The 22568-nt window shown below is 40.5% G+C and overlaps 1 protein-coding gene across 5 annotated transcripts in view; it reads left to right on the forward strand.

Annotated features, from left to right (window-relative positions):
* The window catches only part of LOC140119152 (arylsulfatase D-like), a 49471-nt gene that overhangs the window by 8488 nt on the left and 18415 nt on the right, over positions 1-22568 (forward strand). For all 5 annotated transcript variants that reach the window (XM_072137872.1, XM_072137876.1, XM_072137874.1 and 2 more), the window contains 8 exons: positions 890-1024; positions 2821-2942; positions 4711-4833; positions 6690-7113; positions 15646-15782; positions 16087-16221; positions 16941-17103; positions 19094-19215. In XM_072137872.1, coding sequence (XP_071993973.1) covers positions 890-1024; positions 2821-2942; positions 4711-4833; positions 6690-7113; positions 15646-15782; positions 16087-16221; positions 16941-17103; positions 19094-19215 — 1361 coding nt within the window. The remainder of the gene's footprint in view (positions 1-889; positions 1025-2820; positions 2943-4710; positions 4834-6689; positions 7114-15645; positions 15783-16086; positions 16222-16940; positions 17104-19093; positions 19216-22568) is intronic.

Raw genomic sequence — 22568 nt, forward strand, 5'->3', positions numbered from 1 at the left:
ATATCACCTTTTAGTTTAAAGCAAACCTGTCATCAAGATCACCTAATGACCATAGCCATAGCCTTTTTAATAATAATTCCAATCTGCTTTTATCATTTACATTACTGGTTCCACTCACTTTTAAAACCTGATAAAAGTAAACCTAAAAGTAGTATTTCAGTGCACCGTGGGCACCATGGGGACTGTGAGTTCTTGTGAGCAGGGCCTTCACTCCTATTGTTTCATATGACTGTTTTTACTGTGTAATGTCATATTTTATTTGTGTATGTTCCCCAGCTACAGAATTTGACAGCGCTATATAAATATAAATTATTAAAGATTATTATCATGGGTATGGGCGCAAGGTCAAGGACACTGTCATTGGAGACTGAGGGTGCCTTCACATGTTCAGTTTTTCAGATGCAGTTTTTGATGTTCAAACCAGGACTTGAGTAAAAAAAGGCGGAGTAGCACCTCTCAATGATGTGTTCTCACCCATTATGATCCACACATGCTTATGGCTTTGAAAACTGCATCTAAAAAAGCACAGCAGTGTCGCCCCTGATGACGTCTTGTGAAGACACAAGAGGAGCCGCGCCAAGCACCAGGGACCACCTAAAGGTGAGTATGTAAGTTTTTTTTTTTTATTTTATGTGCTGGGCAAACTGGGGGCTGGCTGTATACTCAATAGGTTTTCCCAGTTTTGGTGGTGAAATTAGGGCCCTCAGCTTACACTTGGGTCAACTTATACTCGAGTATTTACGGTAAATAAGTTAATTTGATTTTTCTATAAAATTTATTAATAGAACTAGTGGCCTGAGGGAAATAGCAGGCTACAGAAAGATCTAGAACCTTTTCTTTTTCTAAATGCTACCTTGCTGTTTTGTGATCTTAAATTTGCCTATTTTAGGATTTTTCAGGTTGTCTGGTATTTATCCGGTAGCATTCTTATAACAGCATCAAACACTAAACCCAACTTTGTGCTACTGCTTGCTGATGATCTTGGCATTGGAGATATCGGATGCTATGGAAATACCACAATAAGGTACATTTGGATATTTAAAATAACATGAACACTATTATTGTGAATTGTTACAAACACATAATGCTGCACCCACTAATTTCAGTAGCACTCGCCAGCCATCTGTGTATGTGCACCTTCCCGGAAAACTTGCCATACTCTCTTCTCTTCATTTAGAATGAATTGGATGAATTTTTAAGGCAGGTTCAGGAAATATATATTTCATCTTTAGTCAGGAAGTATATACTATGTAAACTCTTTCTACAGTTTAAAGCTCATATATGGCCCCTTCCGTAAAACTGATACATTCTGGTTGCATTACTGTACAGTATTTTTCGGACTATAAGGCGCACCAGAGTATAAGGCGCCCCTGATTATAAGGGTGAATGACCAGCAGGTGGCAGACCTGTGCACAGTTCAAGGCAGCTGTTGTCTGTAAGTAAGGTTCATATATAAGGCGCACTGGACTATAAGGCGCACCTTTGATTTCTGAGAAAAGGATTTTTAGTGCGCCTTATAGTCCAAAAAATACGGTATATATGATTCCTGGTACCAGAGATCGCATTAACGCCTCACCAAGCGTCATAGACGCATGATGAGGCGCCATTACTCCCCAGAATAATTGCCAAGTGTAAAAGTACGCTTGGCAATTATCCCCTGTAGTGTTTGGGCTGAGCGGTCCGGAGCGCACAGCAATGGTGTGCAGAACATGACAATGGCAGCGCGCGGGCCGGCACTGCTCAGCACACACTACAGCGCTGGTAGCCTATAGAATGGAGCTGCTCCAGGTAGTCGTGATGTCACGGGAGGGGCGGAGCCTCCGGGAAAGGGGCGGGGCTTACTACGCAGTCTCCTCACAGGAAGTAGAGCTGTAATAGCTGCCTGCAAGTAGAACGTGTACAGGTACTGTGTGCATACATGTGTATGGAGGTGAGGGGGCTTGACAGGAGTGGATGTGATAAGGTCAGGGAAGTTACATGTATGTTACATGGGACTGCATGTCTTGCAGGTGCTGAGTTGGCATGAGGTATATTTTACATAGGTCTGCATGTCTGACAGGTGCTGAGGTGGCATGAGGTATATGTTACGTGGGACTGCGTGTCTGGCGAGTTCTGAGGTGGCATGATGTGTATGTGAAACAGGACTGCATAAACAGTAAAAACACATAAAAAATGACAGAGACACAAATTCAATTAATAAAAAACCTAAAAAAAAAAAACCCTCCCCCCAACACAGACACCAAAAAAAATAAACCAAAATTTCTTTAAAAAAAAAGCATTTTACAAAGCAACTATCATGGATTTGCAGTGTCGGCTGCAGTCTGGACACTGGGGCTCGGCGGCGGCTGCCACAGTCTGGTCACATGGGGAGAGGGATACACTGTGTGTTAGCCGCAGTCTGGACGTTTGATGTCAGCGGCGTTAGCCACAGTGTGGTGGTGGGAGGTCTCGGCGGGCCACAGTCTGGTGGTGGGAGGTTTCGGCGACTGTGGTTGGAGGGTTGGTGGTGTCAGCTCCAGTTTGGTCAATGCATGATGTAACATCACTATAACTGCCTCAATTTGCTATTTAAACACAGAAGATACTGACACATGATTTTCTTATATAATTAGCGTCTATCAACATTATATACAGCTAAGAGTTATATACTTGTATTACTGAAAATTTCATACTCCGGCTAAAAATACTCCTCAAAAATAGTAAGAGGAGTATTATTACCCTTCTAGAAATATGTTAGTGCGACCTCTGCCTGGTACCAAAATAACCCATAAAAGTAAAAGAAATTAAAAGAAATAAAAATTTCCTTCTTTCTCTATGCAGGACACCTAATATTGACAAACTTGCAAATGATGGGGTTATATTAACCCAACACTTAGCAGCAGCACCAGTATGTTCCCCAAGCAGAGCTGCTTTTATGACTGGACGGTATCCTCTAAGGTCTGGTGAGTTAATATAATTACTAATGTGTACGGGTATGAGAGAGCAAACAGTGATAAATTATACTTGACATAACTTATAACATTATGCAGATTTAGGAAATTCAACTTTTTTAATTTCACTATTTTAAGTTCAACAGTTTTTGATTATTGAGACCTAAATCCATTATAAAAGCATTGAGATATATTTCATAACCATTCCAAGATCAAGGGCTTATTGTTCCTAAATGTCCAAACTTGAATTATTTCAAAGACACAAGGGCTTTTTTTGCCTTTTTACAGCTAAGGCGTTGCCTTAATTTGGCACCCCAAGCTTGTTTATTAAAGTGTATTGGTTTTATAGGGAGGAAATATTTGCGAAAATAGGGGGAAAAACACTTTTTATTTTTTCCTCTTATAATTTATAATGATCATTGTTACAAAAAACAGTATTATACAATAATCCAATCATTTCCACATATAAAAAAATTACAAACTTGTTAGTTTTTCCCCCCATAGAAAGTTGCTATAATGCCTACAAACTAAGGGAATGTGTGAGTCATTATACATTACTTTCAGCAAATGACTGATATGGTTTGTGTAAGGAAAAATTATACAATTTCCCAATATACATAACTAATATCAACTCTTTACGTTATTTTTTGCTTGCTTTCAATCTATTAAAAACTTCTATATTAACTTCCAGTGGATAGAAATGTGTCCCTTGTCATGTGATGGACATACAGGCGTAGGAGCGGCTCTGATGACTGTCTGTGATAATAACGGCTCTTACACCTGTGTGATATCACATGACCATGGACAGATTTCTATCCAATGGAAGTAAACAGAGAAGCTTCCTATAGAAGGACAGCAAGCAAAGATCTAGAACATGTGACGAATAGATACAGAAAGTAAATCGGAAAATTGTATAAGTTTTCATTACAAAAATCAAATCACTTGTTGGCTGAAAGTGGACAACCCCTTTAACTATTGAGGGTGCTGTCAGGACTCGCTGAATTGCCCATGCAGTGTTGTGAAAGGTAAAAGTTTTGTAGTTTGCTTCCTTGGCATTGCTATATGTTGCTATTCTGTGTATCCAACCTCTGCTATGTTTGACTATTCTATTGCTTCTTTATTTTGTACTGCACCACCATCCAGGATTTTACAATGTTCTGCCTGACTTCTCTAGTCTGTGTTCTATTTTTGTGTTTCCCTTTCTGTGTCTTATCATTTCTCCTGGTGCAATCCTACTTTCCCGGTCTAACTTGTATTTTGTTATTGCTTTGATGCCTTTATGATTCCTGGTGTGAACACTGGTTTGTCTCTGACTTCCCAATACCTGTCCACTCCACTATCCAGCAGCTGCCAGATCAAGTTAGTTTTCCCTCTCACCTTGTTGGTTGTCTCGGAGTCTATTACTAGGCTCCTGATGGTGGTTTTGCCCTTATGAGGGCATTTTATTATTTGGCCACTACTTACCCAGTCTGACAGCTTGCGCCAAGTCTGGGTGTGGTTGCGTTGTTTGCACTTTGTTCAAACAATTTTTTAAGGAGCAGATCATTTCAACTCACTACACCTCAGAATAGGTAGCTTAACAATGCTATACGGGGCAAAGTTAGTTAGGATCTACAGATCTACAGAAGGAATTTAATCTTTCTATGAATAAATCTGATATTTCCAATATATCGTTCCTTGTATTTGTCACCATTACAACATTTGTATGCACTTTTACATTAAATGGGTGTGAAAATAAAATTGGCTATGAAAATAGCTATAATTGGTATTATTATGTTAGGAATGGATTCATGCGGTGGAGCGCGTACTATAAAGTGGCTTGGTGCATCTGGTGGACTCCCCCGTAATGAGACTACATTTGCCTCAATACTTCAGAAACAAGGTTATTCCACTGGACTTATAGGTAAAGTTTTACACTATACTTCATTTCCCATACAGCTAAAGCTCTCTATTATTGCATATTTATTTTGCTTCTTAAAAACATAACTATTAGTAAGATGTGCATGTTGTTGCATATGTATTAGGTACATTTTAATTTTGGATGAAATCTATGGAAAAACTCCAAGTTAAAGAAATAAAAATAATTATTTATTATTAAAGTTCATGCTACATTGATAGTACTAATGGAAGTAGGGCATTTAAGTGTAAGCATAAGGGTAATTGTGTGAGTCTTGGCCAAAGGGTGTTTGTGACTCTTCCAGTTTCTCTGTATCCAAAATTATAAAATTGAATGGTACGGGCAAACATATCAACCATACATTTACCATCAGTCGTGCAAATATGAACAACTAAACTGGTCCGAAAAGGAAATACAATCTCAATACATATATCAAATTTTATATCTTTATTAATGCATCTCAAAAAATAAAATGGCACACAGTAAATCAACAATTTTATAGGTGTGTGTCAAGACTAATTTGCAAAGGAATTATAAAGTGGATACAACACTGTATAAAAATATATGCCCATAAATTGACATGATTATATATAAAAATACATTACAACAGTCTCAAGTAAGGCAACAAGGATATGCATATAGTGTACCACAAACTGTACCAACTAATGGACATCAGTTAACTAGTTGGCATGGTTTTTGTGTATTTGCTATATGCATATCCTTGTTGCCTTACTTGAGACTGTTGTAATGTATTTTTATATATAATACAATTTATGGGCATATGTTTTTATGCAGTGTTGTATCTACTTTATAATTCCTTTCCAAACTAGTCTTGACACACACCTTTTAAAATTGTTGTTTTACTGTGTGCCATTTTTAATTTTTGAGATGATTTAATAAAGATATTAAATTTGATATATTTATTGAGATTGAACATGTCCAAAAGCTCAATACAATGCTTTCAATTTCTGTGTTTAAAGCAGTTGTCCAAGATCTCAAAAAAGTTATGTGGCCCGGTGACCCGTGCTGCCATCTCTCAGGTCCTCTGCTCTGCTGAGTACGGCTTCTAGCCGGCAGAGGTGGCCACGTCCACCGTCCCAATATCGGAACATGATACAGTGCCGAAGGGCATGGAACGGAGAAACGGCATCACGGGACGCCAGAAGGGACTTTAGAGGTAAGTACATGTTTTTCTTAGCTTTTTACGCTAATCACAGTGGCCTCCTCCATCTGAGAACTTACTGCATGAAGTGTCGCAGTGGTGAGGTATTGTTGTTAAACTGTTAGGAGTCGTCTTTGTCTCATAATATCAAAATCTGAGCAGCATGATGAGAATAACTGTTTAAATAACTTTTCTAATTGAACCTAGAAATGTATCATTAATCAATGAATGAATGAATTTTGTGTTAGAGAACTGCAAGCTGAGCAGAAAGTACAGAACCACTGAACAGTTGTACAGATGCATTCAAAAGTTAAGAGAAGGTTGCAATGAGTTCACATGTAAATGTCAGAAAGTACTTAGTTTAGGTTCATCCTGAAAATTCACCCACAAGCCAAATATTGTTAATTTTGTTTCTCAAAATAAAACTAAATGAGAAGCATAACAGGATTCCAGTTTTTGGAATTACTACTACCCCGCTTACAATTCCCTAATATTTCGTGTTTTCTGAAGCTCTGTTTTCCATCCTGCTCCCTCCTGCTGAGTGACCTGCACACTCAGTGGAGGCCATTGGAGACTATTGGAGATGGATGCAGCAGTTCTGAATCCCACCACAGAACATACACTCAGGGAGCTTCCCCAGTAATGTTATTTTATTTCCTCATGTTTACGGTTTTATTTCAATATTTTCTTCTATTCTTAGGCAAATGGCATCTTGGGGTGAATTGTGAAGCTCTTAATGATCATTGCCACCATCCTCTTAGCCATGGCTTCGACTATTTCTATGGTGCACCATTTACTCTTATCAACGAGTGCCGACCTGCAGGATTGCTGGAAATAGATGTCCCTTTTCGAGCACAACTGAAACTTGTTACTCAGATTATGGCTTTTGCTGTGATGACCTTAGTGATTGTAAGATATAGTAATATGATCGCGATCAATGGGAATGTGATTTTCTATATTGCACTGTTTACCATCTTGTTCTTTATTACGTGGTACTTGAAATATGGTTTTGTACAATATTGGAGCTGCATAATAATGAGAAATCATGAAATCATCGAGCAACCAATGAAAGTAGAAAGAACTTCATCACAGATAATGAGGGAGACGCTACAGTTCATTGACAGGTTTGTCAGCTTTACTTCTTCTACACTTGGATATTAATGGAGTGATTGATGACCTAACCTGAGTATAGACCACAGAAATTTTATTGGCCAAGATCCAATCCCTGCATAGATCAACTCTTCAGGTATTGTGTGAGGAGCTGAAAGCAGATGGTTCAGAGTTTTGTATAGTAAGTACTGTAACAATAGTAGTGGGCATTGTAACTGGAAAGAATTGCATATCACATGCTAAAGGAGGCACTTAAGTTCATCATGCTCTTTCCTCATGCCTGCACTGCGCTGTAAAATGTGGCTCCTCAGCTCTGCTGTAACCCTTACCTAACCTTATTCATAGAGATGAGCGGACCCAACAACTGCGTTCAGGGTTTGGCTGTTCAACATATTGCCGGATTGAAGGCCAAACAGCCAGTTATGCAAATTGATGCTTGTAGCAACTATCCATGGCTATGATTGGCCAGGGTCTCTTCAGCAGCCAATCCAACAATATGCCTAGGTTGTGCGGCCAAATCCGAATGTTACGCCATTACATAAGTACGTAGCAATCACTACGTACTTATTTAACTATTTTCTATGTGTTCCATTAAATAGTCACTTTTCAACAAACTTCATAAATCAATGGCACACATGGATTTAAGAATGCGTGTAATATATTTTATCAGAGTTAGGCCACTTTCATATGATAGCTGTACAAACAGCAGTTAGCATGGTGTCACTGTAGTGCGCCATCACGGACAAGAAATAGAGCATGCCCTCTTTTGCCGTACATATGGCCCGGCTGCATGCGTCCCTCTACTTCCTCATGCACAGCCACACTTTTAGAATTCAACCATGGCCTTTGTGTGTTTAAGGTCACTTATAAATGGAAAAAGTATTTGATGGACTTGGAATCGGATGTGTTGAATGGCTGGTATCTTCTTCTATTTTGAAATTCTGCATCATAATGCTGGATAAATCCAATGTCAGAATACACATACAAATCATTATCAGCCCTGAAACCATCTGAAAAGTAGACAGTTTGAAGCAGACATATGGTGGCGCCCAGGGCTGATTGTAGCCTATTTGATGCCTGAGGCAAAAATTGAAATGCCGCCGTCACCCCCCCCCCTTCCCAGTGGTGTAACTAGGAGAGGCAGGGACCCATAGTAGATTTCTGCATGGGGTCCCCCTCCCTCTAAAAATATTCATACATACACACACGTTTATACAATCACGCACATTTATACACTCAAATACACAAACATAACATTCTACACTCACATCAAAGTTGCATATATACTGTTTATGTACATACATATAGCATACATACGTCATATTCTTTTACATACAGTATACACTCACTGTGTATACACATACATACAGTATAAAAGCAGCATAAACACATACTGCTGTGCAGTGGGGGCTGCTTCTTTGCCCCGGAATTAGTAGGCAGCCCAGACGCATACAGACTGGGACGGACGTGCGGCCATGTGCGGGTAGGCGGGCCTGGCGTCCACGGATAGAACAGGCAGGGCCAGCTGCAGATGAAGTGGACAGGCCATGGGGCTGCTGCTGGAGCCGTCGGGTTGGTCAGCGACAAATGATGTGGTGGGCTGAGGGGTCGCAAATTAAGAGGACAAGTCAGGCGGCCATAGATAAGGTGGGTAGACAGGGACAGAGGGATTGCACAGGGGCCTGTATTACTGTACTAGAACAGTCCCATCGCCCAAGTACGCATTTATAAATTTTGTCTTGGCTGTTCTACCTGGGCCCCTGTGCTGCCTTGGGCCCGTAGCAGCCGTAGTGGCTGCTGTTGTTACGCCACTGCCCCTTCCCCCTTCAATACCGGACCTCCCCTGTTTGGCCAACTGAATTTACAGACACATTTTTAAAAAGAATCTACTACCTAATAAAATAATGCTGCCAACAATACTTAACCCCTTAACGACTTGGCCATTTTGCACCTTCCTGACACGGCCCTTTTTTTGAAATCTGACATGTCAGTTTATCTGGTAATAACTTTGGAACATTTTAATATATCTGGGTGATTTTGAGATTGTTTTTTCGTGACACATTGTACTTCATGTAAGTGGATAAATTAAGGCAATATGTTTAGTATTTATTTATAAAAAAAAATGGAAATTTGGTCAAAATTTTGAAAAAAATGATGTTTTCCAAATTCTAAAATTTACACTTTTTGGAAAGTTGGTCATATCACCAAAATAACTTGATAACTAACATTTTCCATATATCTGCTATAACTTGGCATCATTTTTCAAACATTATTTCCTTTTTTTTGGATGTGAGGAGGCTTATAACGTTAGGTGCTATTTTTCAGATTTTCACAAAAATCGTCAAAACCTATTTTTGCAGTGACCAAGTTAGTTAGAAGTCACTTTTTAAGGACTTTATGATAGTACTCCCCCCACAAGTGATACCATTTTAGAAACTGCACCCCTCAAAATATTCAAAACAACCTTTGGAAAGTTAGTTAACCCTTTGAGCATTTCACAAGCGTGAAAAATAAATGAACGTGAAATTACGGAAATCTAATTTTTTTTAACAATATATTCATTGAACACTAAATTTTGCGCCTTCACAAGGGGTTAAAAAGGAAAATGCATCTCAAAATGTTTGGTGCAATTCCTCCTGAGTATTCCAATACCCACTGTGTCAATATACACTGCTGTACGGGCACAGGGTGGCACTTGGTAGGGAAACAGCGCTGTTCAGTTTTTAGAGAACAAATTTTATTGAAATACTTTCCATGTGTCAGGATACAATTGGAGAGCCCTAGTGGTACAAAACAGAGGGGAACCCCAACAAGTGACACCATTTTGGAAAGTACACCCCTTGGAGAATTTAGCAAGGTGTAATATGTGTATGTACCCCTAAAGGTGTATGATCCAATCAGACCCCAAAAAGGAAAAAGGTGAAAATTTTCCCCAAAAAGTCACTTTTACCCCAAATTATTCTAAGCCACAAGTGTCAAAAGATGAAACAATCCCACAAAATGTGTACAACTATTTCTCCTGGATGTAGAATTGCCCCACATGTGCAGATAAAATGTTGTATGGGTACACAGTAGGGCTCAGAAGGGAAAGAGGGATGTGTGTCTTTTAGAAGCCAAATTTGACAGAAATCGTATACATGGGTTAGGGTGCATTTGGAGAGCCCTAGTGGTACAAAACAGAGGGGAACCCCAACAAGTGACACCATTTTGAAAAGTACACCGCTTGGAGAATTTAGCAAGGTGTAATATGTGTATGTACCCCTAAAGGTGTATGATCCAATCAGACCCCAAAAAGGAAAAAGGTGAAAATTTTCCCCAAAAAGTCACTTTTACCCCAAATTATTCTAAGCCACAAGTGTCAAAAGATGAAACAATCCCACAAAATGTGTACAACTATTTCTCCTGGATGTAGAATTGCCCCACATGTGCAGATAAAATGTTGTATGGGTACACAGGAGGGCTCAGAAGGGAAAGAGGGATGTGTGTCTTTTAGAAGCCAAATTTGACAGAGATCGTATACATGGGTTAGGGTGCATTTGGAGAGCCCTAGTGGTACAAAACAGAGGGGAACCCCAACAAGTGACACCATTTTGGAAAGCAAACCCCTTGGAGAATTTAGCAAGGTGTAATATGTGTATGTACCCCTAAAGGTGTATGAGCCAATCAGACCCCAAAAAGGAAAAAGGTGAAAATTTTCCCCAAAAAGTCACTTTTACCCCAAATTATTCTAAGCCACAAGTGTCAAAAGATGAAACAATCCCACAAAATGTGTACAACTATTTCTCCTGGATGTAGAATCACCCCACATGTGCAGATAAAAGGTATGGGTACGATGTAGAGGGAATGGGGGATGTGTGTCCTTTAGAACCCAGAAATCTTATATATGGGTCAGAGTGCATTTGGAGAGCCCTAGTTTTACCAAAACAGAAGAGAACCCCAACAAGTGACCCCAATTTTGGAAAATACACCCTTGGAAAATGTTTCAAGGTGTAATATGCGTATGTACCCCTAAAGGTGTATAATCCAATTAGACCCCAAAAGGAAAAAGGTGAAAATTTTCCCAAAAAAGTCACTTTTACCCCAAATTATTCTAAGCCACAAGGGATAAAAGATGAAACAATACCCCCACATTTGTAAGACTATTTCTCCCAAATGTAGAATTGCCCCACATGTTCATATCAAATGTGATTTGGGTGCAAAGTAGAGGAAAAGAGTGATGTTGGTCTTTTAGAACCCAGAAATCCTTTACATGTGTCAGGATGCATTTGGAGAGCCCTAGTGGTACAAAACGGAGTAAAACCTAAAAAGTGACCCCTTGAAGAATTGAGCAAGGTGTAATATGTGGTGTAGTGTAATACAAGTGGTGTAGTGAGCATTTTGAACATACAGGTGGTTTTCCCAATATAATGTGCTATGGATGCCCAAGAATTTTTATTAAAGTTTTATTACTCAGGAGTTGTATGGTATATCCTGAAACACTCCTTCATGCAGAGGCCAGGTTTCTCAGGGCAGGTTTCGCAATGGTATATAGTGTCTTTCCTAACCCCTCTTTTGGAACAGACTCTGCATCTTTTCTGAGTCCTTCCTTTAGATGCAGTCTGGGGCACTTCACCGGGAAAATGTTGCCCTGGCACAACACGGGGGACATCTAATCCAGAGGTACTGGGGACCTGTCCTTCCTGTCCAAATACTAATGCCTTAATCACCACCTCTTGAAAATGGAGGAATGATACAGCATGGCCTGCACATTGGAACAGCACGTAAGAGTTGTACAGTGCCATCTGTACAATGTACACAGCCAGCTTTTTGTACCATATCTTCGTTTTCCGTAGAGCACTGTACGGCTTCAGCACTTGATCTGACAGATCAACCCCACCCATGTATTTATTGTAAGCCAGGATGCAGTCTGGTTTAGGGGTAGTGGTGGTGGTACCTCGTACAGGGGTGAGGGTGCTGGAGTTCCCATGAATGGTGGTCAGAACAAGGACATCCCTTTTGTCCTTATACTTTACCAACATCATGTTCTGATTGCAGAGTGCCTTTATGTCCCCCTTTCTAAGTGGCTGCCTAACAAGGGATCCCGGGAGGCCTCTCTGGTTTTTGCGTACAGTGCCGCACGCTACAGTACCTCTGGAGTTTAGGGATTGGAAAAGTGGAATGCTGGTATAAAAGTTATCCACGTAGAGGTGGTAACCTTTATCCAGAAGTGGGTGCACCAAATCCCACACAAGCTTCCCTGTAACTCCTAGGACAGGGGGGCATTCTGGAGGGCTAATTCGGGTGTCTTTACCCTCATAAATCCTAAACCTATGGGTGTACCCTGTGGTACTCTCACACAACTTGTACATTTTAATTCCGTACCTGGCCCTCTTGCTGGGCAGGTACTGGCGGAATTTTAACCTGCCTTTGAAATGTACCAGTGACTCGTCTACACAGATGTTTTGTAAAGGGGTGTATGCCTCGGCAAACTTTGTGCCAAAATGGTCGAGGATTGGCCGAATTTTATATAGCCGGTCAAATGATGGGTCACTTTGAGGTGGACATTGTGCATTATCGTTGTAATGCAAAAATTTAAGAATTGCCTCAAAGCGTGGCCGTGTCATTACGGTGCGGTAAATTGGAGTACTGTAGAAAACATCAGTACTCCAATACTGCCTAACCTCTGGTTTTTTAACAATGCCCATGTGGAGCACAAGACCCCAAAACTTCATCATCTCTACTGCATCTACAGGGGTCCACCTAGAAAATGATGAAGTGGGGTTTTGTGCAAAAAATTGTTGGGCATATAAATTTGTCTGTGACACCATGAGATTTAGGAGGTCCTCAGAGAAAAAGAATTTGAAAAAATCAATTTCAGTGAGGCCATCAGTATCAAAATGAATTCCTGAGCTGCCCACGAACTCAGGAATTTGGGGCACATAATTTTCAGGGGGTGGGTTCCATGATGAATCACTTGCGGGCTGGGGAACATGCTCGGCAGTGGTCCTGGGGCGCCTTCTTGAGGGCCCCTCATCACCAGAGGAAGAGGAAGGGCAGTAGGAGGAGGAGGATGAAAAATAAAGAAATGGGGCATCCTCCCCTTCTGAATCAGTCTCGGCAAGGAAGGCATAAGCCTCCATTGCTGAAAAAGATCTTTGGGATGTATTGGACATTTTTATTGGGGTGGGGTGGGGGCGTGTATAAATGTTGTGCTTTTAACACGTGTAAACTTTATTCAAGGGGGTGTGTATGTTGTGCTTCAACACGTGTGGGGCGATGAAAGAATAGACCGTAACCGTAACTAGAACTTTTACTGCAGGAAAAAAAAAAATTTACAACAAAAAAAGCGACAAAAAAAGGAGCACGTGCTGAACAGTAAGATACTACTGATCAGCGCTCGGTTGTGGCAGCGCACTCACAAGATGGATTGTGTGCGCAAAAATTATTAAAAAAAAAAACCTCTTTTTTACAACCAAAAAAAGCGACAAAAAAGGAGCAAGTGCTGAACAGTAAGATGCTACTGATCAGCGCTCAGTTGTCGCAGCGCACTCACAAGATGGATTGTGTGCGCAAAAACTATTAAAAAATCCCTCTCTTTTTACAACCAAAAAAAGCAACAAAAATGGAGCAAGTGCTGAACAGTAAGATGCTACTGATCAGCGCTCGGTTGCCGCAGCACACTCACAAGATGGATTGTGTGCGCAAAAATTATAAAAAAAAAAAAACACCTCTTTTTTACAACCAAAAAAAGCGACAAAAAAAGGAGCAAGTGCTGAACAGTAAGATACTACTGATCAGCGCTCAATTGTCGCAGCGCACTCACAAGATGGATTGTGTGCACAAAAATTATATAAAAAAAAAAACACCTCTTTTTTACAACCAAAAAAAGCGACAAAAAAGGAGCAAGTGCTGAACAGTAAGATACTACTGATCAGCGCTCGGTTGCCGCAGCGCACTCACAAGATGGATTGTGTGTGCAAAAACTATTAAAAAAAAAAGCAGCAGTAAAAAATTGGCACTGTGCAAGCACAAGTGCCAACCAGTGATGTGTGTCACCGATCTGCACTTGGCGGTCACAGGACACATAAAACTGAGCAAAAAACAAAAAAAAAAACCCTCCTGTATAAAAAAAAAGCTGAAGCTAAAGCTGATCAGTGATGCAAGTCACTGATCAGTGCCCAGCTTACAGGATGCAACCACGAAGGTGGTGCAGGGGAAAATACGAGAAAAAAAAAAAAAACTGCGACCAAAAAATGAGCACACGTGCTCGGCGTCGCAGGACGCACACAGGGAAGGGGTGGAAGGGATCAGGAACAGGGATTGATGTAGGGAAATTAGGGATCACACAAAAAAAAAAAAAAATAAATAAGATCACACAGAAGTGAGATCTTACTGAAGTAGTCACAGCAGCAATTGAGGATCACACTGGTGGTGCCCAGAAAGGTGCCAGCCAGCAATTCTAGAGGGTCCAGCAACACAGGTGGGTGATATACACTGTTCTGCACGCTGTCTCACACTAGAATGAGACGTGCAGAACAGTGATCACTAATTTGAACTTCCCACCTGAAATCCGATTGGCCGATCTGTACAGATCTGTCAGGGACAGCCGCCATCTTGTCCCGATCGCCGTGTCTCTAGACACGGCGATCGGTAATAGCTGTGCCATGCACCTTTCCAGCGCTATCGGCTGGTCTGAACTGACCAGCCGATAGCATCGATCGTGAACCGGGGGGTGCGACGAAACCCCTCTGGTCCACGAGGCAAGGTGGCTGGCTGTCAGGGACAGCCGCCATCTTGCCGCGATCACCATGTCTGCAGACACGGTGATCGGTACATCGTGCGCCGTAGTACTACGGCGCGCGTCGGGAAGTCACTTCCCGCCGCGCCGTACTAGTACGGCGCGCGTCGTGAAGGGGTTAAAACTAATAACTGTTCCTCTGTGACTGATACTACATGTGGTAAGTGCTAGTAGTCAGTCAGTGACACTAGTGGCATATAGTGGCATCTAGTACCTCACAGGTGATGATCAGCTCCATCTGAAAGAGAACTTATTTAAATCTTCTTGTGTCTATGACTTTTGAATTTGTCTTCAGCTCTTGGCACCACATCTCCGCACTGCACCAATAGAATACCACAGTCACTTACAGTATAAAGTCACCTAAATAACAGTGTTCCTAAATCCTATAAATCTCTCATGACACAACGATCATTTTATTACATTACATACAGCTCCCCTTATTACATACAGCTCCCCTTATTGCATACATATACAGGGCATCTTTTTAGATATAGCACCCCTTATATTCGATACAGCTCCCCTTATATTCGATACAGCCTCGACTCCTGTCACGCTCCCACACCGCCATTCGTGGCCTCTTCCTCTTGCCGGCTCTTTTGCTCTGTGTCGGACTCGGTCAGCATGACGTCATCCCAAGCTGCCTGGGTCCACCGTGGCTACAGCTTGTAACTAATAATATTCTTGCATTTGTTTTTATATCAAATTGCAAAAGTTAAAATGTTTTAACCTTTCTTCTATATTTTAAATTTTGTACATTTTTCATTTTAAGAAATAAGAACTCTCCTTTTCTGCTCATCGTTTCCTTTCTTCATGTTCACACACCACTGGTCACCACAAAAGCATTTACTGGAAAAAGCAAACATGGCCCCTATGGGGATAACGTTGAAGAAATGGATTTCATGGTTGGTAAGTAAAAGATGCTATATATTTGTATATTAATAATGCTATAATGTATACCAACCATCTAATATTACCTTCTCACATCCTACGCCATACCTAAGTATGTGATCCTAATTTTATATTTTTAAAACCCTCTAGTTCTCCAGGTAGCAGTAAGATCAAAAGAAATGTATGTTGCAGATGTGTGTCAATTACAGCTTTAGATTGTGCTAGTGTTGTGTATTGATATGAAATTCTTCTGTTTCCTTGCAGTATGACCACTTTCTTCATTTAGTGGCTCATAATTTTTTCAATTATTAATATTTTTCAGGTTCAGTAGTTAATGCTATAGATAATGCAGGATTAAAGAACAACACAATGATCTATTTTGCCTCTGACCATGGAGGACATTTAGAGGTTCAAGATGGTATATTCCAAACTGGAGGATGGAATGGAATTTATAGAGGTGAGGTTGTTAGTGGGATATAAAGCAATCAGTCAATTAATTACAAAAGTTCATAGTTACGGTACATTTCTGATTTTTTTCATGGTTAAATCTTCCATTTCTGTGGAAAAATTAATTAAAGGGAATCTAAAGTCTGATTCATAGCTTATAAAATAGTGTAATGTACAGAATCCACTTTGTACTTTGATGTAGAATCATTGTAATAGTTTTGTTATGGTCTCCTTTTCCCAAAAAAAAATGAGATGGCAGTTTATTAGACCATAGAAAAATGAAATACAAGGCCAGATCCTGCATCAGGGTGAAATTGTATTACGTCAGTGATGTTGCTTTGTATGCAGGGGCGTAACTACAGCGGTAGCAGCCAAAGCATATGGGACCCACAGTGTCAGGGGCCCCAGCATCAAACTTCCTTACTAACGAATGGAGGATGTGTACCATTATATACATATTATGCTGTACATTGTACAGCATAATATGCATATAACAGTGCACATCTTCCATAGTGCAGAAAGCTCAGAAAAGAAATGTCAGGGGAAGGAACAGCAAGAAGGCAGGACTAGGAATCTCTCATCTCTAGCTTCCTGTTGTCAGAGCAAGAAATGAGTGAAAAAAACCTGCTTCCTTGAGGGGTTAATCCTAGCATTACATAAAATCTACATAAATTAATATATTTATATAATGTACAGAAAGACATTTAAAATTGTATCAAAAATTCCCAGGTGGAAAAGCTATGGCTGGCTGGGAAGGCGGTATCCGAGTGCCAGGGATTTTCCGGTGGCCAGGCATGATTCCTTCTAATGCACAAATCGATGAACCCACAAGTCTAATGGATATTTATCCAACCGTGGTCAATTTAGGTGGCGGGGAATTGCCTAAAGACAGGTTTGTGTTAAAGGGTCATTTATGTTTTTTTTTCATTAGACTGTTAACCCTCTCAGAGGCTAATTTCAGCTAATTTAACAGTTTAACAGTTTAGCCTCCAGTTAAAGGGGTTCTCCGGTGACAAAGATTGACCTCACTACACCTTATCTCCCCACACTTATCACTTTACTAATTCAGTGTCATGAAATCTACTGCCCCCTTTTCATGAAATCAAAGTCATTCCTGTGCACTGCCAGCTCCTGCTACACTTAGTTTCCATAGAAATGACCTATATACTGTCTCTGCTCTCTTGTCTGACATGTGCTGTCAGCTCCTTGTTCCCTGCTGTGGGGGTGTGGCTGCACGTTCCTGTGTATCAGGGGTCCCCAAACTTTTTGCATAGGGGGCCGCTCACTGTCCCCCTCAGACCGTTGGATGGCCGGACTAAAGTCTAAAAATAAATAGCGGTACATGTGACCGCATCCATAATACACTGGCACCCCGCTCAATTAATTATTTAATATACCGGTACTGCACCCCCTTGTGAACTATTTTATATATTGGCCCAATTAATTAATATACTGGGACCTCTCTCCATTAATTATTGAATATGCCCCCCTCCCCATTAATTACTAAACTGCCCTTAATAATTAATTATTTCCTATACCCGCACCATTAATTAATTATGAGGGGCAGTATAGGAAATAAATAATTGAGGGGCAGCATAGGAAATTATAAGGGGCAGCATAGGAAATAATTAATTATTAGGGGCAGCATAGGAAATAATTATGAGGGGCAGCATAGGAAATAAATAATTGAGGGGCAGCATAGGAAATTATAAGGGGCAGCATAGGAAATAATTAATTATTAGGGGCAGCATAGGAAATAATTATGAGGGGCAGCATAGGAAATAATTATGAGGGGCAGCATAGGAAATAATTATGAGGAGCAGCATAGGAAAGAAATAATTATGAGGGGCAGCATAGGAAATAATTAATTATTAGGGGCAGCATAGGAAATAATTAATTATTAGGGGCAGCATAGGAAATAATTAATTATTAGGGGCAGCATAGGAAATAATTAATTATTAGGGGCAGCATAGGAAATAATTATTAGGGGCAGCATAGGAAATAATTATTAGGGGCAGCATAGGAAATAATTATTAGGGGCAGCATAGGAAATAATTAATGATGAGGAAATAATTAATTATGAGGGGCAGCATAGGAAATAATTAATTATGAGGGGCAGCATAGGAAATAATTATTTCCTATGCTGCCCCTCATAATTAATTATTCCTATGCTGCCCCTCATAATTAATTATTTCCTATGCTGCCCCTCATAATTAATTAATTCCTATGCAGACCCTCATAATTAATTATTTCCTATGCTGCCCCTAATAATTAATTATTTCCTATGCTGCCCCTTATAATTTCCTATGCTGCCCCTCATAATTATTTATTTCCTATACTGCCCCTTATAATTAATTATTTACTAATCTGCCCTTCATAATTAATTGGATGTATTCCGGCCACATCGCTCCAGTAATAGTGCTCGAGCGGCCGTTTCCGGCCGCATCAAGCACTATACATTGACTGGCAGGAGCTTCCTGTCCGGACGGACGGAGGCACCTGCCCGACTGTCGCAGGCCGCAAGGGCCCGGCGCTGGCGCACTAAGTGTCGGGGGCCGGATCGAAACGTAGTTTGGGGAACCCTGCTCTGTATGAAGAAGCTGTGGGGGGATTGTGGGAGATGTAGTCTTTAAGCAGAATGGGGGCAGCCATCTTGGAGTTATGCAGCTAAAGCAGTGAGCTGTGAAGTGACAAGTGAAGGAAAAGAAAGTATACAGCCCAGGGTGGTGAGGTAAGGGTGTGCAACTATAATATATATATTATATATAATATATCCCCCTAGTGCTGACTGCAGAGCAAAATGCAACCAGAATACAAAAATACAGCAAAATCAAAGAAAATCCAATAGATACATTTATTTACATTTTTCTTTGTTACAATAGAATAATTGATGGAAAAAACCTGATGCCTCTACTCACCAAAAAATCACCTCGCTCAGAACACGAGTTTCTCTTCCATTACTGTGGGACTCATCTGCATGCTGTCCGCTGGCATCAAAAAGAAGGTAAGGAGTTTTACATTTACTACAATGTGTTTGAATTCATGTTATAAGCTTACTGTGGAGTTTCAGCCCATACCCATGGGTTAGTCAGTGGCTCTCCCATAAATATGGGTGCAATTATAGTTACTCTGTGGGGTCAAAGCTTGGTGGTTTTCAATAAAGTAAATACTTTATTCATATTAGTCTCTGCAGCAAAGTTATTAGCTTCAATACAGAATGCATACAGTTCATAATGTTGGGACTGCGATGTAAGTTGACAACCCCAACATGATTCTGCTCCCTTAAGGGGTTGCTCTGATGTGTTAGTCTCAGGATCTACCGTATATTCCGGCGTATAAGACGACCTGGTGTATAAGACGACCCCCCTACTTTCCTGTTTAAAATATAGAGTTTAAGATATATTCGCCGTATAAGACTACCCCTTTTCCAGCGCATACAAAACACCGGTAAAAATAAAAAAAAAAAAACATTTGAATTTAACATGGTCCTTTTTTTAATTTAAATTCTTATAACATGCAGGTATATAGCAGGAAAACTGTCGCTCATAAACATAAGGCATACAACAACAACATTACCATCGTCCATTTTACTGTAAATGTTACCATACTGTACCTTAAATTTTTATTTTATTAAATGTTCCATGCCAAAACGCATTTGCGCCATTTTCTTGTGGGCTTGGATATTACGTCTTTCACTGAGCGCCCCAAATGACAAGTCTACTTTATTCTTTGGGTCAGTACGATTAAGGGGATACCAGATTACAAAATTTGGGATTATTCAGTTTAGAAAAAAGACGACTGAGGGGAGACCTCATTACAATGTACAAATACCTGAACGGACAGTACAAGGATCTCTCCAAAGATCTTTTTATACCTTGGCCTGTGACCAGGACAAGGGGGCATCCTCTACGCCTAGAGGAAAGGCGATTCTACCATCACCATAGACAAAGGTTCTTTACTGTAAGAGCAGTGAGACTATGGAACTCTCTGCCGCAGGAGGTTGTTATGGCCGACTCTATGTACATGTTCAAGAGAGGCCTGGATGACTTTCTGGAGAGAAAAAATATCACGGGTTATGGGGATAAAACATTTATTTAATTCTTGAAGGTTGGACTTGATGGACTTGCGTCTCCTTCCAGCCTTATATACTATGATACTATGATACTATGAAATTTGTATAGGTTTTATAATGTTTTCATACATTTACAAAAATGAAAACCTCCTGTACAAAAATTATTTTTTTGATTTTGCCAACTTCTGGCGCTAATAACTTTTTTATACTTTGGTGTACGGAGCTGTGGGTGGTATTTTTTGCGAAATGTGATAATATTTTCAATGATATCATTTTTAGGACTGTAAGACCTTTTGATCACTTTTTATAGATTTTTTTATATTTTTCAAAATGGCAAAAAAGTGCCATTTTCGACTTTGGGCCCTATTTTCCGTTAAGGGGTTAAACGCATTGAAAAAAACGTTATCATATTTTGATAGATCGGGCATTTTTCAGACGCGTCGATACCTGATGTGTTTATGATTTTTACTGTTTATTTATATTTATGTCAGTTCTAGGGAAAGGGGGTGATTTGAAATTTTAGGTTTTTTTATTATAATTGGTTTTTTTAACTTTTTTTTATTTATACTATTTTTCAGACTCCCTAGGGTACTTTAACCCTAAGTTGTCTGATCGATCCTACCATATAATGCCATACTACAGTATGGCAGTATATGGGGATTTTCCTCCTCATTCATTATAATGTGCTATCATCACATTGTAATGAAGGGGTTAAAACGAAATAGCCTCGGGTCTTCGGAAGACCCGAGGCTACCATGGAGACGGATTGCCGCCCCCGATGACGTCACGTGGAGCGGCGATCCCAGGTAAGATGGCGGCGCCCATGCGCCGCTATCTTTTTGAGGCTGCTGGCAGCTTTGCCGGCAGCCCACGCTGTGAAAACACCCGCGATCGGTGCTAGCACCGAACGCGGGTGTTACCGGTAAGCCTTTGCTGCAATATGCAGCAAAGACTTACCGGCTATGGAGAGGGCTCAGCACAGGTAGATACCTCCTTGACCCACCATCTATTTCATAGAGAGCGATATGATCACATTCGGATATATTAATATACAACTTTTGTTCGGATCATTTTGTTTGGGTTCTACCTCATTTCAGCATTTTTACCTGCATCATTTTTGTTCCTTATCTGGTCAGGAGAGGCTTCGATTATTGGGGGGAGCTGGTGTTTGTCAGGTTGACCAGCATTATTGCCTGCTAGGTCTTCCTATTGGACTACATTTGTGTGTTGTTCACACTTTTAAATGTTTTTAAATATTTTTGTGTTGTGGTGTACTATGTACATTTAATTTCTGGGTCTCATAGCATACTTCTTTTTCTTTTTCAATTTATAATTCACTATTTTTACACTGACATCAGGTGATCCCATAGATTACGACAGAACCTGTTCTGTTAAACGCGAATACATGTATAAACCCCCCAAAAGAGTGCAGAGGGTGTTGGTAGTAATTCTGCATTGACGTCACTGATCATTTTGCCCTTCATTTTGTCCGTCAGTGTCCGCTTTCAATCAGTCAATAATCCATCATTAGTATTGCTAAAGCTTAAAACAAACAGGAGTGGATGCAAAACAGAGACGACCAGTAAATGGGATACTTGCATGTCCTCTGTGTTCTGTATTCACTCCTGCTTTTGGCTAGCAATCCTAAGGCATTTCCTTCTGACAGATGAAATGAAGGGGAAAACTATACATAGTGGCAATGTCATAGAGCGATGGAGGGTGAAAACAGCATTATGAAAATCACAGGGTGTTCCAGGGAGACGGCGGTCAGTTGTCAGCAGCATGAGTAGGCTGAAGAGTGGCACAATGACAAATTATAGAGGTGTCGGTAACATGTTAGGCCACAGAGTGTGGAGGTGGCGGAAGCAGCAGGAGGCCACAGCAGAGGAGGCCACATTGTGACACATTGTGGCACAATGACTAGGTTTGAAATGAATTTGAAGTTTAAATTTTCTATTTAAATTTGAATTTGAAGATTAGAGATGCCACGATCATAATACATTACAGTTTTCCTGAAAATATCAGGTCTTTGCCATAAAAGAACTGCAATGGTGGCACCAGCAGCAGCAGCATGAGGTCAGAGGTGTGGAGGTGGCGGCAACATGGTAGACCAAAGAGTGGCACAATGATATAGTGTGGAGGTGGCATCAGCAGCAGCAGCAGAATCTCACAGAGTTGCACAATGATACAGTGTGGAGGTGGCGTCAGCAGCAGAAGCCCACAAAGTGGCACAACGATATAGTGTGGAGGTAGCGGACAATTCCAGTTCCTGGTAAAGATGGTAG

This window comes from Engystomops pustulosus, chromosome 2 (assembly GCF_040894005.1).
Source record: "Engystomops pustulosus chromosome 2, aEngPut4.maternal, whole genome shotgun sequence".
Lineage (NCBI taxonomy): Eukaryota > Metazoa > Chordata > Amphibia > Anura > Leptodactylidae > Engystomops > Engystomops pustulosus.